Source organism: Hippocampus zosterae, chromosome 16 (assembly GCF_025434085.1).
Source record: "Hippocampus zosterae strain Florida chromosome 16, ASM2543408v3, whole genome shotgun sequence".
NCBI lineage: Eukaryota > Metazoa > Chordata > Actinopteri > Syngnathiformes > Syngnathidae > Hippocampus > Hippocampus zosterae.
The window spans coordinates 9,547,430-9,568,098 of NC_067466.1; the positions used below are offsets into that span (position 1 = coordinate 9,547,430).

Consider the following 20,669-nt stretch of genomic DNA (forward strand, 5'->3'; position numbering starts at 1 on the left):
AAAAGCAAAGGACAGCTATTCGATCACCATAGGAAGTGATATATTTGCCCATTTGCTCTTCAGTCATCAGAGAAATTACCTCCATGTCAACCTGCAAAGATAAATTGTGAGAATGAATACTTGAAATTTTGACTTGATTAATAATAACTTTTAACAAATGTAACATGAGTGATGGTACAGAGCAGTCATCATTATTTGTATTCAATATTACATAATATAATAATAATAATACATCAGGAAGCAGCAGCACATTTACTAACTGTGATGTCTTTTTAGAATTGTGTTACATAAAGTCATTATTGTAAGAACTAAGAACATCAACAGTACAGGTAGAGTATATAGAAATGCTAGCTTCACTTTCCCTGAAATGCTAGCTTCACTTTCCCCGCCAAGTTAGTTTCTCACTGTATTTGGAGGCCTGCATGACAAATTACTACTACGATGACTACTACTAGGATTAATAATAATAATAGAATTTATGTAATGCTTTTCTTACTTCTCAAAAGAATCAAACGGTTTGCACTACAGTAGTGTATTTACAAAACAGAAAATTAACAGTAGAGAAAGTGAGCGTGTCGGAGCCAGTGTCCATTTTGCTATTGCTACGCTTATTATGTTAGTGTATGGGTGTATGCCCACCTTGTCGCTTTTCATGCGCGTAATGTCCACCTGAGCGACATTTCTTAATCTCAAGAAGTTTTCCAAGTCCTCCTCCATTATTCTCTCCCCCTCCGATGTCGTGTGTAGTCGCTCAAATTAGCCGCGCACGACAGTCAACATTCGCCAAGCTGACCCGGAAGTAGATCAACGCGCAGGAAAAGAACACACTCCATAACTGTTGTCTGCGTTTACACGTACGATGACCCGAAAGCACGTACGATGACCCGGAAGCACGTACGATGACCCGGAAGCAAGTCAACGACCATTAAAAATAAATAAATAAAGTATTGCGAGATCTCGCAATCCTTCTTTGCGAGATCTCGCATTACTTTGCGAGATCTCGCAATCTTTCATTGCGAGATCTCGCATTACTTTGCGAGATCTCGCAAAGTTTTTTTTTTCCTTCCATGTCCCCTTAGGGGCTCCGTACACCTCTCAGCATCCAGATCTAAGGCTGGGGGGATATTTAGGGGTGGGGGGTAACAGAGAGAGAGAGAGAGAGAGAGAGAGAGAGAGAGAGAGAGAGAGAGAGAGAGAGAGAGAGAGAGAGAAAGGGGAGGGAAGTGACTTGCATCAGTGGGATAGGGACCGTGTCTAAATTACCATGCGGGAAATGCCTTCATATGAAACAAAAATAAACACCCACACAGATCCGGAAAACCTGTGATAAAAAGCAGTGAATGTGAAAAAAAATCTCTAAATGCTCTTTTTAATAAAGGTAAAAGAGAATAATTTGGTCATTACATGTGGACTACACCGCAACCAGATTGTTAGGGTTTGATTTCTGTATTTTATGGCTATTTGAATCACCGTTTGTTCACATCTATTAGGATTGCAAAAAAAAACAAAACAAAAAAAAACTAAAAACAGGGGAACTTTTTGAAATGTGTCATGTGCTGGACAAGAATATACCTTGCATTTTGATACAAATGAGGTTTGAGTCACAAAGGAGCTGCTCCTTCTGCCCTAGAATGCAAATATAAGAGCCTTGTCCGTACGACGACCTTTCCCTACTGCCAGTGAACCAGAAAGTAGCTAATTTAATGACTTGTCATTTGACACGTGATTAACGGATTAAACAACCACCCCCACTCTATATGGAACACATTCCATCTCACAAATGTTATTAATTTGTATGCATAACTAAGGCAATTAAAATATATGCACACAAACATTTCTTCAAGATGGATTTGCAACTCCTCGTTGCTTATTCACTTTACCATTTCAGGTTCTGAAATGTGACCAACACTTTGTTTTCAAACCCCTATTTTGTCCGCCGACAAATAGTACACATCGACGCTGCACCCGCCCAGTTAGCTAGCCATTAGTTAGCAGTTACCTCTCCTGTCGCTGAAAATATTAAACCTGCACTGACTGCATTGAACAAGGTTTTATACGACACTTTTGTGTGTTGTCTTCATTAGAGCAGGCTCATATTCTCTTCCTCCAGATGTGGGGAGCAATAAAGCTTCCTTGGTGCATGGAAAATTGTTCCTTAGCCCCATGGTGAACACATACAGTAATAATGTAACACTGAAAATGTTGAGCCTGGCATTATTTCCCGGGTACAACTGTACACTGTAAATGTTTACTGTCTGTAATTGTTTATGTGGATCACAATTAATCATCCTAAGATCTTGTTTTTCTTTTGAAGAGTAGGCATGGTCAGTTTCCTTCTTTGCTATATATACATACATGCTATATATACATTATTAACCAAACATTACCGCAAGGGTATAATGATTGACATACATATCTTAAAAGACAGTGATAGTTTGAATCCATCCCATCCATTTTCCGATCCATTTATCCCCACAAGGGTCGCGGGGGGTGGTAGAGCCTATCGCAGCTGTCTTCGGGCAGTAGGCGTGGGACACCCTGAACCGGTTGCCAGCCAATCGCAGGGCACACACAACCATCCACGCTCACACTGACACCAGGCTGTTCATTCAGCCTGCCGTGCATGTTTTTGAACTGTGGGAGGAAACCGGAGTACCCGGATAAAACCCACGCAGGCACGCGGAGAACATGCAAACTCCACACGGGGAGGCCGGAGCTGGAATTCAACCCGGTACCTCTGCCATGTGAGGTCCAGGCGCTAACCACTGGACCACCGGGCCACACTAGTCTGAATAAGATTCCTTTTTAATGATAAAACCTGCAAAGGTTTTATGTACAAGACTCGTCTAGTCTGAAGTCGAGCGAGAGCCTGGCCGGCCCCCGATAGAAAGTATGATCCTGTACATATGCATGATATAAATTTATTGCAGGAGGAATAACAGCGTCAATCGGTCTTCTTCACGTCTAAGGACATGATTCAACTGCAAATAGTAGGCAGTATCTGGCTTATTGACACCAGTAGATGTCAGCATTGTAGGAGAGATAGACGGTAGGAGAAGACTGGGGGAAACCCATGCACTATAATATCAAGGCCGGAAATGTGCTTCGTCTACATACAGATGGCGCCCACACAACACACTTAGTCGTAGACACCCCCTCACAGACAGTAATTAACATGAAACCCCCATTGTTCAAATAGAGGAGAGGATTAGCCTCCCATGTGAGTGCGAACGTCCTTGAATACCCACCAGCTTGTGGTGTAGATGCACATGCTGATCATATATTTGAAAGCCGTGGTTTTAAAATTGATTATTTTGATGGAGTGATTCATTTTCATAAGGGCTTGACCGTCATATTATTTCCCGTCGACAGTATTTGAAACGTTTTCGGTGTAAAAATAAACATCCACCTGTTTCCAATATATTATGTGCTGAAACTGTTTTTGGTGAGGAAAAGCTCAATTCTTTGAAGTATTGATGTCGCCTCAAAAATATGTTGCCTAAATGCCACATTTTATGTTTTCTTTGAAAAAAAACCCCAACAATATCTTCGAACTACTTGTGACATTCTACTGATGCGTTGACCTCACAGTGCAGAGGTACCGGGTTTGATTCCTGTTCCGGACTCGCTGTGTGGAGTTTGTTCTGTGTGTTCTCCACGTGCCTGCGTGGGTTTTCTCCGGGTACTCCAGTTTCCTCCCACATTCCAAAAACATGCATGGCAGGCTGATTGAAATCTAAATCAGGGGGGTCAGGTTCTGGAGGGCCGATTGTCCTGCATGTCTTCCAAGTCTCCCTGTTGCAACACACCTGATTCAAATGATCAGGCTTGATATCAGGCTTGCGCAGAGCTTGCTGATGATCTGTTCATGACCTATGGTCTAAATTGTCCCTAGGTGTGAGTGTGAGCGTGGATGGTTGTTCGTCTCTGTGTGCTCTGCGATTGGCTGGAAACTGGTTCAGGGTGTCCCCCGCCTACTGCCCCAAGACAGCTGGGATTGGCTCCAGCACCCCCAGTGACCCCTGTAAGGATAAACGGATCGGAAAATGGATGGATGGATTTTACTGATGTCACTGTACATTATTAATATAAACAAGAAAATTGCCGCTCTATATGCCCTGGTGAATTGAGACGGTCTTAATATAGTATATGCTGTGTTCTACAGAAACACAGTGTATTTTTTTCGACAAAACAGAAAAGATGGTCTGATCCAGTCTGAGTTTCACCATAAGCAGAGAACTGAACGGGAGGCAGAATCAAAACTCGAGTCAAAAGAAAATTTGATATTTAAGAAAAAGCTTTATTTGTGACTTATTAACAAAACACATTACCAGGTTGATGAACTCATTAGAACCACTATAATCACCTTAACAATAAGCAGGTGTACAAAATTAGTTTATGAACAGATCTGCACTGTCACAGTCGACTAGCATGTGTCACTCACTGTCACACCCAGTGACTGACAAATATTCACTATACGCTAGCAGAGAATACATCAACTTGATTTTTTTTTTTTACATTTTATCTATTTTGGATTTTTTTTAACCTCTTTTTCATCCGTTTTGTCTTCATGAAGCAAGGAATGGTTATGGAGGGTGTGCACATGAGCTCACAACAGTGTTTGTTTGATCATTTCAAAGGTTAACACAAGTTTAATGGTCAATTTTCTTACCAAATAAAACCATGTGCCAAAAAAAAAAGGATTTCATAGCGTAACACAATAGCATCATAAATATATAGACGAGCCAATGCTGGTTTTACAGGATTAAAAAAAAAAAGTGATCATTTAAGCGTTTGCCGTACCATTTGTATTGTGTTGTGTGTGCATGGATGTGTATTCAGACTTGTGGTTTCCAATACACATGTCCTAGTGGAACAAAAAAAAAGTATAGGTATATATAGTATTTTTATAATATCTGTTTCCTTTGCTTATTACATGCAAACACTCGGTGATCTGACAGCACGGGAGTACATCTGACGGATGGGCGCGGGGGAGGGTGGGGGTTTGGGTTGAGGAAAATCGTGAGCATGGTTGATTTTGAGCATGATAGCAGTGCCGACAGCGACTGGAAATAGGAGAGTTCCAGAAAAGTAACACGAACAGAGATGAGACATCCCCAGTTGCATTGCCCTCAGCTCAAACAGCACATTTCGTCCCATACTCAGCCAAGATTCCTCAAGTAAGGGCAAAATAAAGTCAATCCTTTTTTATACATTTTTTATACACTAGCAAAATGGCTAATAAAAAATACTGCTTATTTGCAGTAATCAAGCAAATGTAAAACAAGAGGGTTTTTTTTTTTTTTTGCTTATTAGGTTCAAACTCTTGTTGGCGCTCATACCATACCTTCCAACGTCAAATTTTTTCAGATGTTCCAGTAAAACATTGCAATGGATGAGACACAAGTATTCAACACAACTTCCTCTGATGACATCAAAAGGGAAATATGTGAATGTTTGACAATAGGTAGCACAGTGTCCTCCGTTTATGAATATGCAACAACATGACACGACTGTACAATCCCTTTAGTGAGGGGTGGGGGGGGGGCGATGACTTTACAGATGTTATTCCCGACAAATGTCGATTCGGGTCGATGGGAAGGAGAGGAAACGAGCAGCGGGCAAGCACGTCCAACGAGCACTGAAGCAGTCGAAGCGGTGGTGATGAGCTTGAAGAACATCTACTTAACATTCAAAGACAGAAGAAGAGGCTTGAACAAGAAATGTTCCTGCTTGACAGCCTTAGAATATAGTTTCATCATTAAGAATGCCGTTGACCCTCAGATTTTCGAGCTTAGATTAGGGCGCAGATTCGATATTTTTGCAGGTGGTTTATGCAGCACTGAGAAGAAGAAAAAAAAGCAGCGTAGTAAGTATACAGCTTATGTCGGGGAGTCAGTGTTGATGCTAATAATGGACGTCAAAGATTGAGTGTGGTGGCGGACAACTGGATTACAATGCGGCACGAGCGTACAAGAGGCAACAACAAAATAGTCAAGCGAACAAGAAAGCTGGCGCAAATGATACCAAGTCACATCATCGTACTGGTGGAAATTAAAGTACAGGGTTTTCAATTTACATCATACCGGATTTTGAAATGAATGGTGCTCATTTTGAATGCTTCCAAATCATTTTTGCAATTTGCTTATACTTTTCTCGGTGTACTATTTAAGTTCTCATTTAGTTCTGTTCAATACAGAATGAACCTCTTGGCACTCATCTTTTCTTTTTTTGAATTTATTAATTTATATTTTATTTTTAACCGATGTTTAGATTCCCCAAAATAATCTAAACTTAAAAGCTTTTTTTTTTAAATAGGTGTACTCATCTTATCAAATTGTGTGTGTTGAAAAGCCAATTGAACAAATGCCGAGTTGAGGTTGATAGACCAAACGGGAATTTTAATCGAATAAATCGAGATTATCTCTTTTCCAATGTAGCATGATGTCGGCCAATTTAAAAAACATTTGTAAAGGAAGGACTGAAAAAAAAAACCCAAACTCTAACACGGTCTTATCCTTTATTAGTCCAAAAATATGGACCGCTGACAAACCACGAATCAAATTTCCTGACAATGACTTGGGCCATTTAGCAAACTGATTCTGGTTTCCCGATTGGGTATTTTTCATTAATGTTTTCATGCTAAAACCGGCTACATCCTTAATAAATATATAGGAGTACAATGAAGTGGAGTAAATTTCAAACAAGTCGTGAACATTAACCTGGTAACAAACTTCGTACAGTTGTCGCAACCCAGTTTAGGTCTTAACCTCGTCACTGTGCTATGTTATCCTGACAGATATTTCTTGGTTGATGTTCTTGTCGTCTGGGCCACCTCGTGCAAATAATTTCAGTGTCTGCATGCCAGTTATTTCTTTACAATGTTTTCATTAGGTGTTTATTTGTTTTTTTTCTTCGTTTTCAATCGAAAAAAAATCCCATTTGCTGAATTTCTAAGATGTCTACTTACTACTGATGAAAACAAAAAGTCCTATTTTTCAGTTTGGCTTTCACTTTATATTTATATCTAGATGAGTGTGTGAAGAACGGCGGCTCATGACTTCAAAGGCGCCAACACAGGCATCCTTGGCTGACAAAAGTCAGGTACAAATCACTCTTTAATTACTATTAGGATTATTTTTATGGCATTTTGATTTTAATTAAAGAAATTTGGGTTAGGCATTGATGGTTTTCCAAACCCCCTCAAAGGGTTTCTGACTGTACATTTGAATAGAATGGACTTATACCGGTCAAAGTTGAAGGCCAAATGAGCCATCCAAGAGAGGAGCATTTGTTGAGAAGGTTTGTGCAGCGAGCCAGGCGACTGTACAATGTTAAGTATGCGATGTATTGTAATACATATGCTGTAAAGAGACTCCTTCATTCATAGTGATTTGGCTTTTTGGCCCTGTAATCGGAATGGCACCTTAACAGCTTAATCATCCCCTCCGTCATCCTTTCCTTTCTCCTTCTTTTCTTTCTTATCCTTCTTCTTCTTTTTCTTCTTCTTGGCTTCCTCCTTCTTCCCGAAGCTGATAAAGTCCCCTTTGTCGTCAACGGGGCCGGGGTCATGGCGGATAGAAATGATGGCCGGGGATCCGGGGATGATGAAAGCTTCGGGAGGAATCTCGCCAGGTTTCAGGCCCTGCGGCGGGCAGTAGCTTTGTCCGGCTCCGTATCGGAAGTGCCAGCTGTTGCTGTTGACACCAGCGCCTACTGGAGGGGAGAGCTCTCCGCCACCCTCTCCATCTATACAAAAAATAGAAGATGTCAAATCAGCTGTACGTTCAATGTTCCACTCAAGAGTGATTATACCGAACAAATATTTGCTTTAAAATCATTTGGATGGTTTGCTGATGTCTCGAACCATCCATCCATCATACTCTCCTCTCATTCACGCACATGTATACTATATTCTGTCTTTCTCCAGCTAATCTTCATTCCTCTCCTTTCCTGCACATGCTTCCACCTCTCGAAATGTTCCTCCACCCGACCCCACCGAATGCTGTCACTGCAGACCACAATGCCATCTGCAAACGTCCTGGTCCATGGGGATTCCAGTCTAACCTCATCTGTCAACCCAGCCGTCACTATTGCTAACAGGAGGGGGCTCAGAGCTAACTCCTGATGCAGGCCTAGCGCCACCTTGAACTCCTTTGTCACATCAGCAACACATCTCATCACAGCTCCCCTTATATACGTATTATAGTGTTCTAACATTCTTCTCTGTGGACGGCTTATCATGTTATCAGGTTACAGGGTGCATGAAAGGGTAAATTCAGACAGATCAACTTGTGAATTTCTAAATAATGTGTATGGTCAAGTTACAGTGTTGTTATTTGAATAATTAATGTCATTTCTATACGTATTTCTGATTTCCTGTTACTGCCGGCTTTCGATCTAACGGTATGGAACCATCAGTCGAAGTTTGCCATTCAAACCACCTCGTCGTCCGAGGGACTGGCATACTGGAACTCATGAGTGAGGCATAGAGTATAACGGTAGGACGTGACATAGGAGGAATATTACTTGTTTCTTGATATAAAATGCTCCATCCACTCCAAACTTAATCTTGTATTTGTGGATAGTGTTAGTGATAATGATGAATTTGCAAAATTAATAGCATTGGAAGAAATCAGCCATTAATGTCCTGTGATTGTAATCAGTCATTATTGAAAAGTAATGTTTTCCTGGTATGTAGCATCCATCCCGATATAAAAAACAAAAAAACAAGACAAGCGTTCAAAGGATTCGGATCAGGTAGAGCTGTAACAGAAATCAAGCCAAAACGCAACCGATCATATCGAGCGAACATGAGCCGGTGAGGTTAAAAGGTCACAAAAGCACAAATGAAAAAAAAAAAGAAAAAAAAGCAAGGGAATGTTAGATGAGATCCAGTGAGATGCAGACAGCGAGAAGCAAATCAGGAAAGGAAGATGGGGGCGGGGGGTGGAGGCAGTGCAGACACGGTGCTCTTCAGGCCCACACCAGTTCTCTCTCTGCTCTGACCTACTTTCCGGCAGGATTTTATTTAGATCAAACAAGCCCTTGCCAAAAGATTCTTTTTGATTTTTTTCTTTGTAGGCTATTTATGACATTACTGGAATGCTGAAATGGTTTCAACTACTCTCCCGCTGGGAAGTACGCTGTTACACATGGTCTGGTATAAATCTCGGCCCACATTTTGAACGAGTTCATCAAGTCAATTACATTCATGCACCTGGACATACCCAACGACGGTCGACAACTTGGCATTGTTGGCCCGATCAAAATATTGTTATAAAGGCTGCCTAACAAGAGCGGGCACCAATTTGGACCAGCGTAACTCACTATTCACGTCAAGACGTTTTGTCGATATTTAGGTGGAAAAGGCAGTTTTAGAAACTTTCGTGACACGTGAACTAAAAAGACCTTTTATGGTATTCATACATAGTCAAGTAAGATTTTTAATACAGTATCAGGATAACAAATATTTATAAAATGGAAAGAAAACTTATAAATACTGAAGAGAAGCTAAAATACGGTATGCATATTTGGATTTCTTTTCCACAATGTGCTAAAATGACGAGCAAGTCAGTTAATTACTCCATGTAAATGAGCTTGTTAATGATAAGTCAGTGTCAGATTAGATGATTTTATCTCCCCATTAGTCGAGTAGGTCCCGTAATACTGTAATGCTGTTCTGTTTTTGAGGATTATGACATTTGGCGGTATGCATTTAATCCAGCTGTTAATCCGCGGAAGGGTCCACTAGCGCTTGAAACATTATAGAAACATTGTAGGTCTTGTTCAATTGCTATTCAGTGGCCAGCGAAGAGGAATTTGCTCGCCCTGACATTCAATGCCTGAAATGGCCATGGTGAAAGCAGAACCATGGAACGTTCTAGACCGTTTTCGCTTCAAAGTTAAACAGATAAAAGGCATCAATTCTATATTAGTTTGAGACACAGAACAGATTACAGGTATTGAAGTAAGAAGGCCCTGATTGAGTTCTGTTGCTTGACATCATTAGCAGGAAGATTTTACTCGTAACACGAGCAACCCACGCGATACTGTAATTCTGCTTTCCTCAGATGTGCCTGCCGCAGCATTTGATATTCGAATGCTGGACCAACTGAGGCAAAATGTCAAGTGGCTGAGTTTAATCAAGTGAATGTTGTCCGAGTGTCTTGAGACGTTCCCGTGCTTCCGGCGGTGGCTCTGACAAATCTTGTCAGAATCCAGGCACAGGTATCGATAAGAGATCTCGCCTGCAAAAACCGAGTATTTGTAATTCTGCCACTGGTTCATGCTTGCCTATATTTCATAGACAATGCACATCGGAAACGGATGAAGGAGAAGGTATACCTAAACCGTGCTGCATGAGTCCTTGATGTGGTTGCCATGACACCTGCTGCTGATGAGTGGCAGATTGAAACCATGCATTGAAACCTCATGTCCTACATTTGAAATAGGCAGATAGTTTCCTACCCAAAGCCATCATACTTTTCTGTCCACAACAAACGTTCTTGATGGTGCGCAGCGTGCACGGTACAAGGATTGTGTTAATCCACCGCATGGTGTCACATCGGATATATATTTTGCATTTTCTCCAATGCTCTTCCTTAATTTTCTTTCCTTCTAACTCTCCTTGTCGCCGCTCTATCCTCCTCCTTTTTGGTCTCTAATTCTTCCATTCAGAGGTATGGCTGGTTGCCATGGGAACAGCCTTCACCCACTCCCCGCTGATGGAGGGTGCGGCTGCTGCAGCAATTTCTCCGTTAGACAGTGTTGCCAGGCAACAAGTCACATGGTGTTCCCTAGCAACAACATTACTGCAGGAACTTGCCAATCCTCTTAACCTTTCTCATTCTCCATCCCACCAGCACCCCAAACCTGCCCCCACCCCTCTTTTGTACCTCTTCTTAGCTCTTCCGCTCCTAAATTACTTCCAATATTAAGAGGTCCGCGCCCCCCCCCCCCCTCCCACACACACACACACACACACTGCAGACTCATATCATTGATAATAGCTTTTGTCACCGTCTTCATGGAATGAGACAAATGTCTCCTCTTTTGGGCCACTGGGCCAGTTATATAAACACCGTTTTGAGGAGGCTGCAATTAAAATTCATCACACCACGTTGGACAAATTCATCACAATAATAATTCACTGCAGACTTTTCATTAAAAAATAAATAAATAAAACTTTGCCTTTTGATGCATACGACAAAGGATCAATCTGCAAGCTGGCGCGTCAATATGCTTCCGTATTAAATCACCACTAACAAAATAGTCCCCTCATGCAACAATACACCCTGGATACGCAAACTGCTCCCTCTTCGAAAATGACTATTCAAGGATTTGCATTGCCAACAGAAGCATATTTCCGTTTTAACAAATACATGTTTCTCTTCAGTACATTAACACTGAATTTGCGATTGCATTTCGAACACATTCTTCCATGACAGTATTTTTAAACCTAAATATGCCTTGGGTGAGCTACAGCAAGGCATATTTTACCACTGACTCACTAAGTGTGTGACTGTGAACAAATGTCTCACTTTGGAGGCTCTACCGATGCTCTAATTCCTAATATCAGACAGAAAATCAATGTGTAATAGGCCAAAGGAGGGAATGAAACAGATCACAATGTATGTTCTCTTTTGAGCCAACAAAAGCTGTTTCTCAGTCATTCATGCTTAGCCAGTGTGTGTAAATAATTAAGCACAAGTCACCTTTGAGGTCAGCACTATTTACATTGCTTGTGTTGCCACAGATGTTCAACTTTACCACCCACACAGTGCAAATCATTTCCTATTTGGATAAAAAAAAAAGGGGGGGGGGAGCAAAAACATCTGTGTCAGTATGCAAACCCCCATGAAGCAGTTGTTAATGTGTTGCAGTCTCTCAGATTTTTGTAGGCTCAGTTTACCCATGAACACACATGTCACATATAATATCATGAAGATGATAGCAGGCTGTTTATTTTTTTCTAATTCACACAATTTTACGACAAGGACTTGCCTGTTTATGTTTTGTCTTTCTTTTTTTTTCTTTTTTTAGGACAAGTACTATTTTTAATAAGCAGTCTTGAAATATGTAGGAGCACACATGACCCCAATGGCCTACTAATTTAAAAAAATAAAAATAAACATAAACCAAAAAACTCCATAACAAGAAAGCATGGAAGAGAAATCCATTCTACAGTTGGTTGCAGAAATATTTTGAGCATAAAAATTATTTTATGGAAATGTCTATGGAATTTGTTGAGGAAAAACAATTATAAAATATATGAATTTACAAATGCCATCGAGCTCCAGGATTTGTCTGTTGAGCAAAAGCAGTGTATTATAGTATAAAGTACAAACCTGATTCCAATAAAGTTGGGACATTGTTTTTGGCAAATAATCAGTAACTTTGAATTTTACGGCTGTAACACGTTCATATCTCCCTCCCACCTTTTTGTGTATAATATTGCCATTGATTCTATTCAGGTTGCACTCAATTGCATCTTTCAATCCAATCCATCGATAATCCTTTATCCTAACAATTAACATGATTGGGAGGAGTAAAGGATTTCATATTTATTCAGTTTCAGGTCACCTTCAGTCATGTGAAAGTCATTTGGTTCCCATGAATGATGAGTTTTCCTGTCATTACTCTGCAAAACTACACTTTTCGCATGCTCTTTCTCACCTGCAGCACTGGACACAGTGGGCCAGTTCTGGACCAGCATGCCCTGGGCTCCCTGCATCACAGAGGCCTCCTCCATGTGGACCGAACTGCAAAGCACAACACAGTAAGTGAGAGGCATGCAATAAAGAAGTGCTATTAACAAGTTATGAATAGATTTTAGTCCTGAATATTCATTCAACCATCTCTAACATACTGTATATGTTTTGGGTTAGGTCTGCTGCCAATTATGTATTCTTCAGCATGAACCCTTTTCATGCACCGTGTAACCTGATAAGCGGTCCACTGTAGTAACCACTGTCCCTGAAAGGGGTTAAATAATATTGCGGTGTCCCTACTTCTCAGGGACCATGGGTTTTTTTTCACTCACAATATTAGGCATCGGTATGCATTATTTCATGAAACAGGCAGTCAATGTGTTGCTTATTGGTGGCCTTGAGCCTACACAAAATAATATAACATGTTTCAAGGGTGGCCATAATTATCCCTACTGATGACCGTGGTGAGACAACCGAAAAGGCCAAATGCCTTCATAAGCCACTACACGCCCAAACTGCTGAGATACGAGGATAATTCACTCATGATGGCCCAGCTTTGGGCAATGGTGTTTGTTCCGCTTCTTTCAGTGACTCTTCGTTGGCTCCGGTTGCGCTAAAGCACAGAGCACCTGCTTCACAGCGAAAGATTTCTAGCAGCAAAATGACTGGTACATTAGCGTCATTATTTCAATGTTTTATCCAGTGGCTTGTTCATTTAGCAATTGCTATGTTAGATTATACTCAGAATTTAGGTTGACGTTTTTAAAATAGTGAATTGGATGTCAAACCCAGACCAAATGAAATCACCCATAAAAGCATTTGTGTTCCTGCAAACCCACACGATATAATCTAGTCTGTATCTTCCTTGGCCGCCATTTTCCCTTATACCATGACACAATTAGCTAAGTTATCAGAAAAGTGGCCCAACTCTTCCAGGGCCATCTGCAATGCAGTATATGCAGAATCTGTTAAGTGCAACAATTACGTTGGGGAAGGATGTGACATGAATACAAAATTTCATTCGCCGTTCCCTCTCAGGAGTGTGATGAATGTTTTGCTTTTACGTGCTAAAATGCTGCTTTACTTTGTCAGGGTATGGCACCAACAAAACGGGTGTGTGTGTTTTTTTTTTTTTTACCCACCCCTCGACTGATTATCCCAGAAATGTGGGTCAGTGAATTTGGTGCCCCATGCAAAATGTGTAAAGAGTAGAAGATTACAGGATGCCTGTCTTGGGGTTAAGTGTTAATGAGAGCATCTTTCCTGTCCATGAACATTACATGCTATGACATCTTCGAGACGGCGGCAGCAAATTGCAGTGATGGTTTCTGTTAATCCACATCATGTTACCGTCACTGGTGACATGATGCACATTAGGATACTTCCACGCCATAGAAATTAACACTAATTTCCAATTAAAGTAAACTTGAATGGAGACGGAGAGTGTGCAAAAGAGCAGTCAGCATTGTTAGCGTGAAATTATGAAAATTTAGTGCAAAGGAAGAAAAAAAAACTCATTAGTCTGAGGTTCCAGTTGTCCTCGGATCACATTAGCGCAGCGTTTGATTCCATATATTTTTGCATCTTTTTGTAGCCTGATTATGACCAAATTCAAGGGCCAGACGCCGATGAAAACAACTCGAACTGTATTCAAAATGCTTTGGTTCGTTGCTAATGAGATGCTAATGCTCCCATGAAAATTCCTTCATTACCCAGACAAAGCTGGGAAATGTTCTGTTCTCTATTTAGACCTTATATAAACTTATAACCGCAGTCTTGGAAACGTGTTTTCGTCGAAAATATTTTGAAATAAGACCGCCTAATTACGTTTTAGATGCAAGTACTGTATTTTGATGATGTTGCACCCTATTACATTTTTTTTAATCTACTTGTACTTTGGATTTGATGAAACTCGTGTTGGGATTTGTTGACGTTGTAAAGCATCATTTAAAAAAAACTCATTGCACGCAGGCACATTTTGTAAACAACACTGAGTATTGAGATTCGCGCTTTATCAGTCATTTCATCAATCTCGACTTGTGTGTCTTAATTCTCCAAGAATGTTAATTCTTCAGCATGCTAAAAATAACACAGACTAGGCATTCAGGAGAACACCCAGTTCTGTTCCAGCACACACTGTACCCTAATGTGCAAAGTAAGGTTTGGATTTTAACAAATCAGTGGCACTTTTTTTAAGTCAAGTTTTCATATTTGAACCTCACTGAAAATTCCCTGAAATGTAACTTTGAATACATGTTCAAGATTTCCTTCAGTTACATTTACTTCCTTTAGGTGTAACGCCCAAGTGTCCCAATAATTCATATAGCATATTAGCAAGTAGAACTGCAGTCCGAAATGTCCCATGGTGTCTGTGTTAACAACTTCACACCTCCAGAAAAAAAAGTGTATAAATAAACACAGCGCTTGCAGGGTAGTTGTATGTGCAGACACTGACGTGCACGTACATCAGCTAATCTGCAAAAGGTCGTAACTCATTTGTCCTTCATGCTTCCTGCTTAGAGGCTCGAACTGGGGGTTGGGGGGGAGGTGATGCTCAGAATGTAAATGGCCTATATATTGTTACACTGCAGAGAAGATTCACTGCATTCAGTGATGAGAGATGCCTTCAAGGAGTTAGAGGGCTTTGGCGTTAAAAGAGATGCTGAGGGTCAACTATTTAATCTTGACAGTGGCAGATTCCGATATGAGGCATTATAATGTAATTCTGGTTTTGGATGGCTGTTTGTTGTTATGTTGGAGTTTACAGAGAGATGACATACATGTGTAAACAACCTAAGCTGCTTACATTGGAGCTTTTTATTGAGAGCAGAAGTGGAAGAAGTTGCAAAACAGTGGCTTACCTCTGCACCCCGGCCCTCAAAGACGCAGAATATCGCCAGTCAGCGTTCGGGGCTTTTGGCTGAGCGTGCAAGAGGTGAGTGGGAAAGCAAATGAGGGGGAGATAGAGAGACATGGGGAGAGAGATAACACCAAAGAGAGTTTAGTTCAATCTCATACAGTGCAGAGTGAGGCCGGGCTACAGCCTCATCAATTAATAATGATACGCATCCCTGCTCTGGATGTGATCGGAGCGCACACGCACACACACACACACACAAACAGAGGCATACATATTGATATCTACCGGAGCATAAATGCTAAATGACACGCATGTGCTAATTAAGGTTAGAGATTGACTTTTTGACTTTTGGAGTTTTGCGTTTTTGCCTCCCATGTCCTGGAAATGACGGATACAGGCATGTTCTGGTCTTTCTGGTTCGTGAGTATGTCATGTTCCCAGCGGACGTGTGGTAAATTATTGCCCATAAAAATAATATGCAAGAGACATCATTGCCCTGGTAACCACTCCCTGTGCCTCTCTGGTCTGATGAGAGGGCTTTGAGAGGCTATTATGTGATACAGGTTTGTCTCATAACCTACACACTGTAAAGGTAGAATGTGATTATTTGTAGACTGAAAGTAAATTTCCCCAGTGTGGGACAAATAAAGGATATCTCAAAGGCGTTGACTTAATTTTGAAAAAATATCATGTGAATGGATCTTCGTAAAAGCTCGTTTGAGACGACTAGCCCTTTAAGTTCCGTGAAGTCTAGTTTAATGTGTTTAATGAGCTTCTTTATTCACGGACATTAATTTTGTTTGGCCCTTTCCGATTAATTTTCAGTGTGAGTAACTGTACCACTGCACACATTCATGACTGAATGCCACGACTAAACTTGTTTCGGGTTAACACTTCTCAAAAACACCTTGGTTAGCGATACAACCGCTCAGGCAGTCGCAAGTGTCCCAGATAAAGACGGCACAGTGTTCTGTCGCTGCAATTCATAAGGGAGTCTTTTCGTGCTCATAGACACAGCCTCTTTGCCTAAATCTAATTTGCAGGGCTGAGCAACAGAGGCTGTAGGTTAATCAAATTTCCTTTGCAAAACTTGACTCAGTGAAACATTTCCTCAACATGTGACAGATGGTAAGGAAATGCAATTGTATCACTGCTTTATCGAGATCCCTAAGAATAGTAGCCTAAACTTCCAAGCCAAACTGCGTTATACATCCATTCATAACATTTTTCTCATTAAGAACTGTTTATCACGTGCGATTGGATTGACTTAAATCACAAGCATGGAGTCAAGGTTCTTCAACCCACTCAATATATACCGGTACTATAAAACACTACAAGAGTGTTCAATCTTCATAGTCAAATTGAAAACACTGATGGAATTTTTCAATGAAAACAGAATCTCAAAAGTTGCCTGATGTCATCGTCACTGAGTTGCTAATTGCGTATTATATCCTTAGAGCAAATTAGCCAAACCGGGAGGCCTGATCTTAATTTTGCTTGACAGCACGTCTTGTCGTAGGCCTAACTTTTACTGAGTCAATCAACTGTGCGAATCCAACTCGAAAATCTCATTCAGTCACACACATGCACTCTTAGTTCAAGCTCACTTGGCCAGATATCAAGAGCGAAGAAGTAAAGACAACATGACCCCCTATGAGAGTGGATGTGATGACAACCTCAAATGGAGACACAAATCTCTGAATCATCAGAAATCACACAGGGATGTAGAAAATCATCAGGACTGACGTTAATGCAGTGTGAGTGCTGAGCCGTGCTAGGCTGAGAGACTGCACGGTATAAGGGGAGAACTGAACCAAAGCGAACGAAGCTAAGCACTTGATTCAGTTGTTGGCTTCCGTGCCGGAGGGGAGCAATACGAATGTGTCTCAAATGGGGACATACACTGTACCCATCTAAAATTAAAATAACTTAGTAAGAGCATCTTGACCAGTAATAAACGGTTTCACCTTCAGCTGGACTAAAGTTGAGCAAGTACTTCGAGGTTGTCGTGAAAATGCACATTTATAGCTACGGACATACCTCCGGGCAGATTTGAAGTGAGGCATCCGGCATGCTCAGCCTTCTTACGAAACCGCTTCCACTTGTGAAGAAACGATCGGCACCGCTGCCCCAGGTGCCACTGATGGGCCTTCCTGTATTGTAGAACATGAAGGTGTCACTGCCCGAGGTGGCCGTCAAGCAGGTCTTGTAGCAGTAAGTCTTTGTTAGCGATCCATTCCCACGCACTTCAATGTAGTGAGGCTCAACTTTAAGGTCCCTCCGGAGCACGACGTTGTTATTAGGTTGCCCTGCTGCTCCACCGGCGGGCCCACCTCCACCAGCACTCACACTGCCGTTCCCACCGTCTGGAGGGGGTTTCTGTGAGCCACAGCAGGAGCCAGGTTGTGAGCAATAGGCATGGCAGCGGACAATGGCCAGCACCACCACAGTGACCAGGAAAACAAAGGTGGTGGCACTCAGAGCGACAATCAAGTAGAGGGTTACGTTGGAGAAAAGTAGTGTACTGTGGGGTCTAATGATCCTCTTGGGGTCTGGGACAACCTTGGGGGGCACCTCCATGACAGCCACGTTGATGGTGGCAGTGGAGGAGAGCGCAGGCTGCCCGTGGTCTTTCACCAAGACTGTTAGAGCAAACGAGGTGGAGTTGTCCTCCAGGATCCTACGAGTGGTCCTAATCTCACCCGTGTGCTCGTGCACCTTGAACAAGTCCAGGTCGGTCGCAGTCTCCAGCATGTACACCAGCCAGGCGTTTGGACCGGCATCTGCATCGTACGCCACCACTTTTGTCACCAAAGCACCGGGATCTGCGTTCTTTTGAACCGTCTCCAAGGAGCGTGTGCCATTACCCGGAGGGTTGACAATGAGTGGCGCATGGTCATTCTGATCCATTATGTAGATGTAGACGGTGGCGACCCGACTAAGCGGAGGAATGCCCCCATCTTGGGCTTTGACCTGGAAGTGGAACTCTCGAAGTGACTCATAGTCGAAGCCTCGCAGGGCATAAGCCTCCCCAGTATCGGCCTTCACGGACACATAAGACGTGACGGGGATGCCGTGGTTATTGTCATTGAGCACCGTGTAGGTGATGCGTGCGTTTTCCTTGATGTCTGCGTCTTGAGCTTTCACAGTACACAAAGAGGCCCCATGGGCGTTGTTCTCAGTCACGTACACTGTATACGACGTCTGCTCAAATCGTGGTGGGTTGTCGTTGACGTCAGCCACGTCGACCTGGATGGTCTTCTGAGAGGAAAGAGGGGGATTTCCTCCGTCTGTGGCACTCAGAGTGACATTGTAGGCATCAGTGGTCTCGCGGTCCAAGAACGCTGAGGTAACCAGGGTGTAGTAGTTTCTGAAGGATTTGATCTTGAAAGGAAGGCCTGCTGGGATCTCCAAAGTCACCTGCTTGTTGGTGCCGGAATCCCGATCCGTGACGCTAATGAGGGCCACGACTGTGTCGGCGCGGGCATCCTCCCTCACGGGGCTCGACAGGGATGACAGCACGATCTGAGGGACATTGTCATTCACGTCCACCACTTCGACCACCACCTTGCAGTGTGCTGCCACCGCTCCGGGGCCTTTGTCCATTGCTTGGATGTACATTTCATAAGAGTTGGTCTCTTCATAGTCAACGTTGCTGCTTACTCTTATTTCTCCTGTGTTCGTGTCCATACTGAACATCTGCCTCACTCTCTCAGGGGTGTAGCTGCTGAAAGAGTAATATACCTCTCCATTAGTGCCCTCATCCAAATCGGTAGCATTCAGTTTGATCACCAGGGTGCTTTTGGGCGAATTCTCCAACAGTTTCACCTTGTAGACGGAGTTGTCAAACATGGGAACGTTGTCATTGGAGTCCAGTACTCGCACATTAATGATAGCCGTGCCTGTTTTTTCGGGTGTCCCACCATCAACAGCACTTAGAATTAACTGGTGGTAAGGCGTTTGCTCCCGATCAAGGGGCTTCTTGAGCACAAGCTCGATGTGCTTTGTATTTAAGGAGGGCTTGTTGGATACCAGCGCAAAATGGTCGTTTGTGCTCAGCTGATAGATACGAACTGAATTGGACCCAACGTCCGGATCCTGGGCATTTTCAATTGGATACCGAGAGCCCGGTAATGCCGATTCTGTGATCTCAACTTGATACTCATCCCGAGGGAACTGCGGTGCATTATCATTGACATCCACAATCTCCACCACAACATGGTGCACCTCAGTAGGATTTTCGAGCAGGACCTCCAGATTGATGAGGCAGCTGCTGGATAAATCACACAGCGCCTCCCTGTCGATCCTTTCATTAACAAGCAATTTGCCGTTTTTAGGGGTGACAATCACGTAGCGTTTACTGCTGCTGCTGGAGGTTACCTTGATTTTTCGGCTGGCCAGCTTTCGAATATCCAGCCCCAAGTCATGCGCCAGATCACCGACCACTGCCCCATTTTCGAGTTCTTCCGTTACAGAATAGCGCAACTGTCCAAACGAAAGGCCACAAAATAAGCAGAATATCACAAAATAATAAAAAGGCACATTGCTTCGTAGCCGGTTGCGTATCCCCGCAACAGCCATTGCAAACTCATAGGATCCGCAGACGGATTAAACGCAGCCTTCCGCCTTTTTAACTTGCAGTACCATGCGTCCCAGCACCTCATTAAGGTGGGCTAAATGGACTCCAGCTGAATGAAAGAGAAGTCGCTCATCCATTGTTGGACCCGGCGGTGGCAAATCCTCTCCAGCTCACCCATATTTCCTTTGTCCGTGATGCGCTTTTTTTTTCGTCTCCAATGCGCGCTGCTGACGGGTGTGTTTCCTCGCCACTGGAGCTGTGAGGTCTGTCAAACCTGCCACAATGTCCCACATTACCCTTTCGAAATAAAACTAGGGGAGTTATAGGACGTATTTGTGGAAGACGCGTGTGCTGTTCAATCAAACCTGCGTGTGTGTTTAATTGGGAGAGTTAGATTGATCACTGTAACAACAACGTGTATTTCCAATATCACTTTACAGGGTGAAATATCCTCGTTGACTCTTATTTTGAAAATAAAAAACCGGAATACAGCGCAACGAATACAGATATTTGACCT

The 20,669-nt window shown here is 42.5% G+C and overlaps 1 protein-coding gene across 2 annotated transcripts; it reads right to left on the reverse strand.

Moving 5' to 3' along the window:
- Positions 1 to 4,279: 4,279 nt before the first annotated feature.
- Positions 4,280 to 20,426, reverse strand: LOC127588638 (protocadherin alpha-C2-like). 2 transcript variants are annotated; one of them, XM_052047437.1, is made up of 5 exons: positions 17,614 to 20,426; positions 15,575 to 15,633; positions 12,679 to 12,764; positions 11,718 to 11,796; positions 7,602 to 7,749 (listed from the first exon to the last, which is right to left on the reverse strand). In XM_052047437.1, exons 1-4 carry the CDS (start codon positions 20,152 to 20,154, stop codon positions 11,732 to 11,734), a joined length of 2,751 nt encoding a protein of 916 aa, XP_051903397.1. In that variant the 5' UTR covers positions 20,155 to 20,426; the 3' UTR covers positions 7,602 to 7,749; positions 11,718 to 11,731. The 2 variants fall into 2 exon arrangements, with proteins under 2 accessions (XP_051903396.1, XP_051903397.1); XM_052047436.1 differs by lacking the exon at positions 11,718 to 11,796 and having other exon boundaries at positions 4,280 to 7,749.
- Between the last annotated feature and the right edge of the window lie 243 nt (positions 20,427 to 20,669).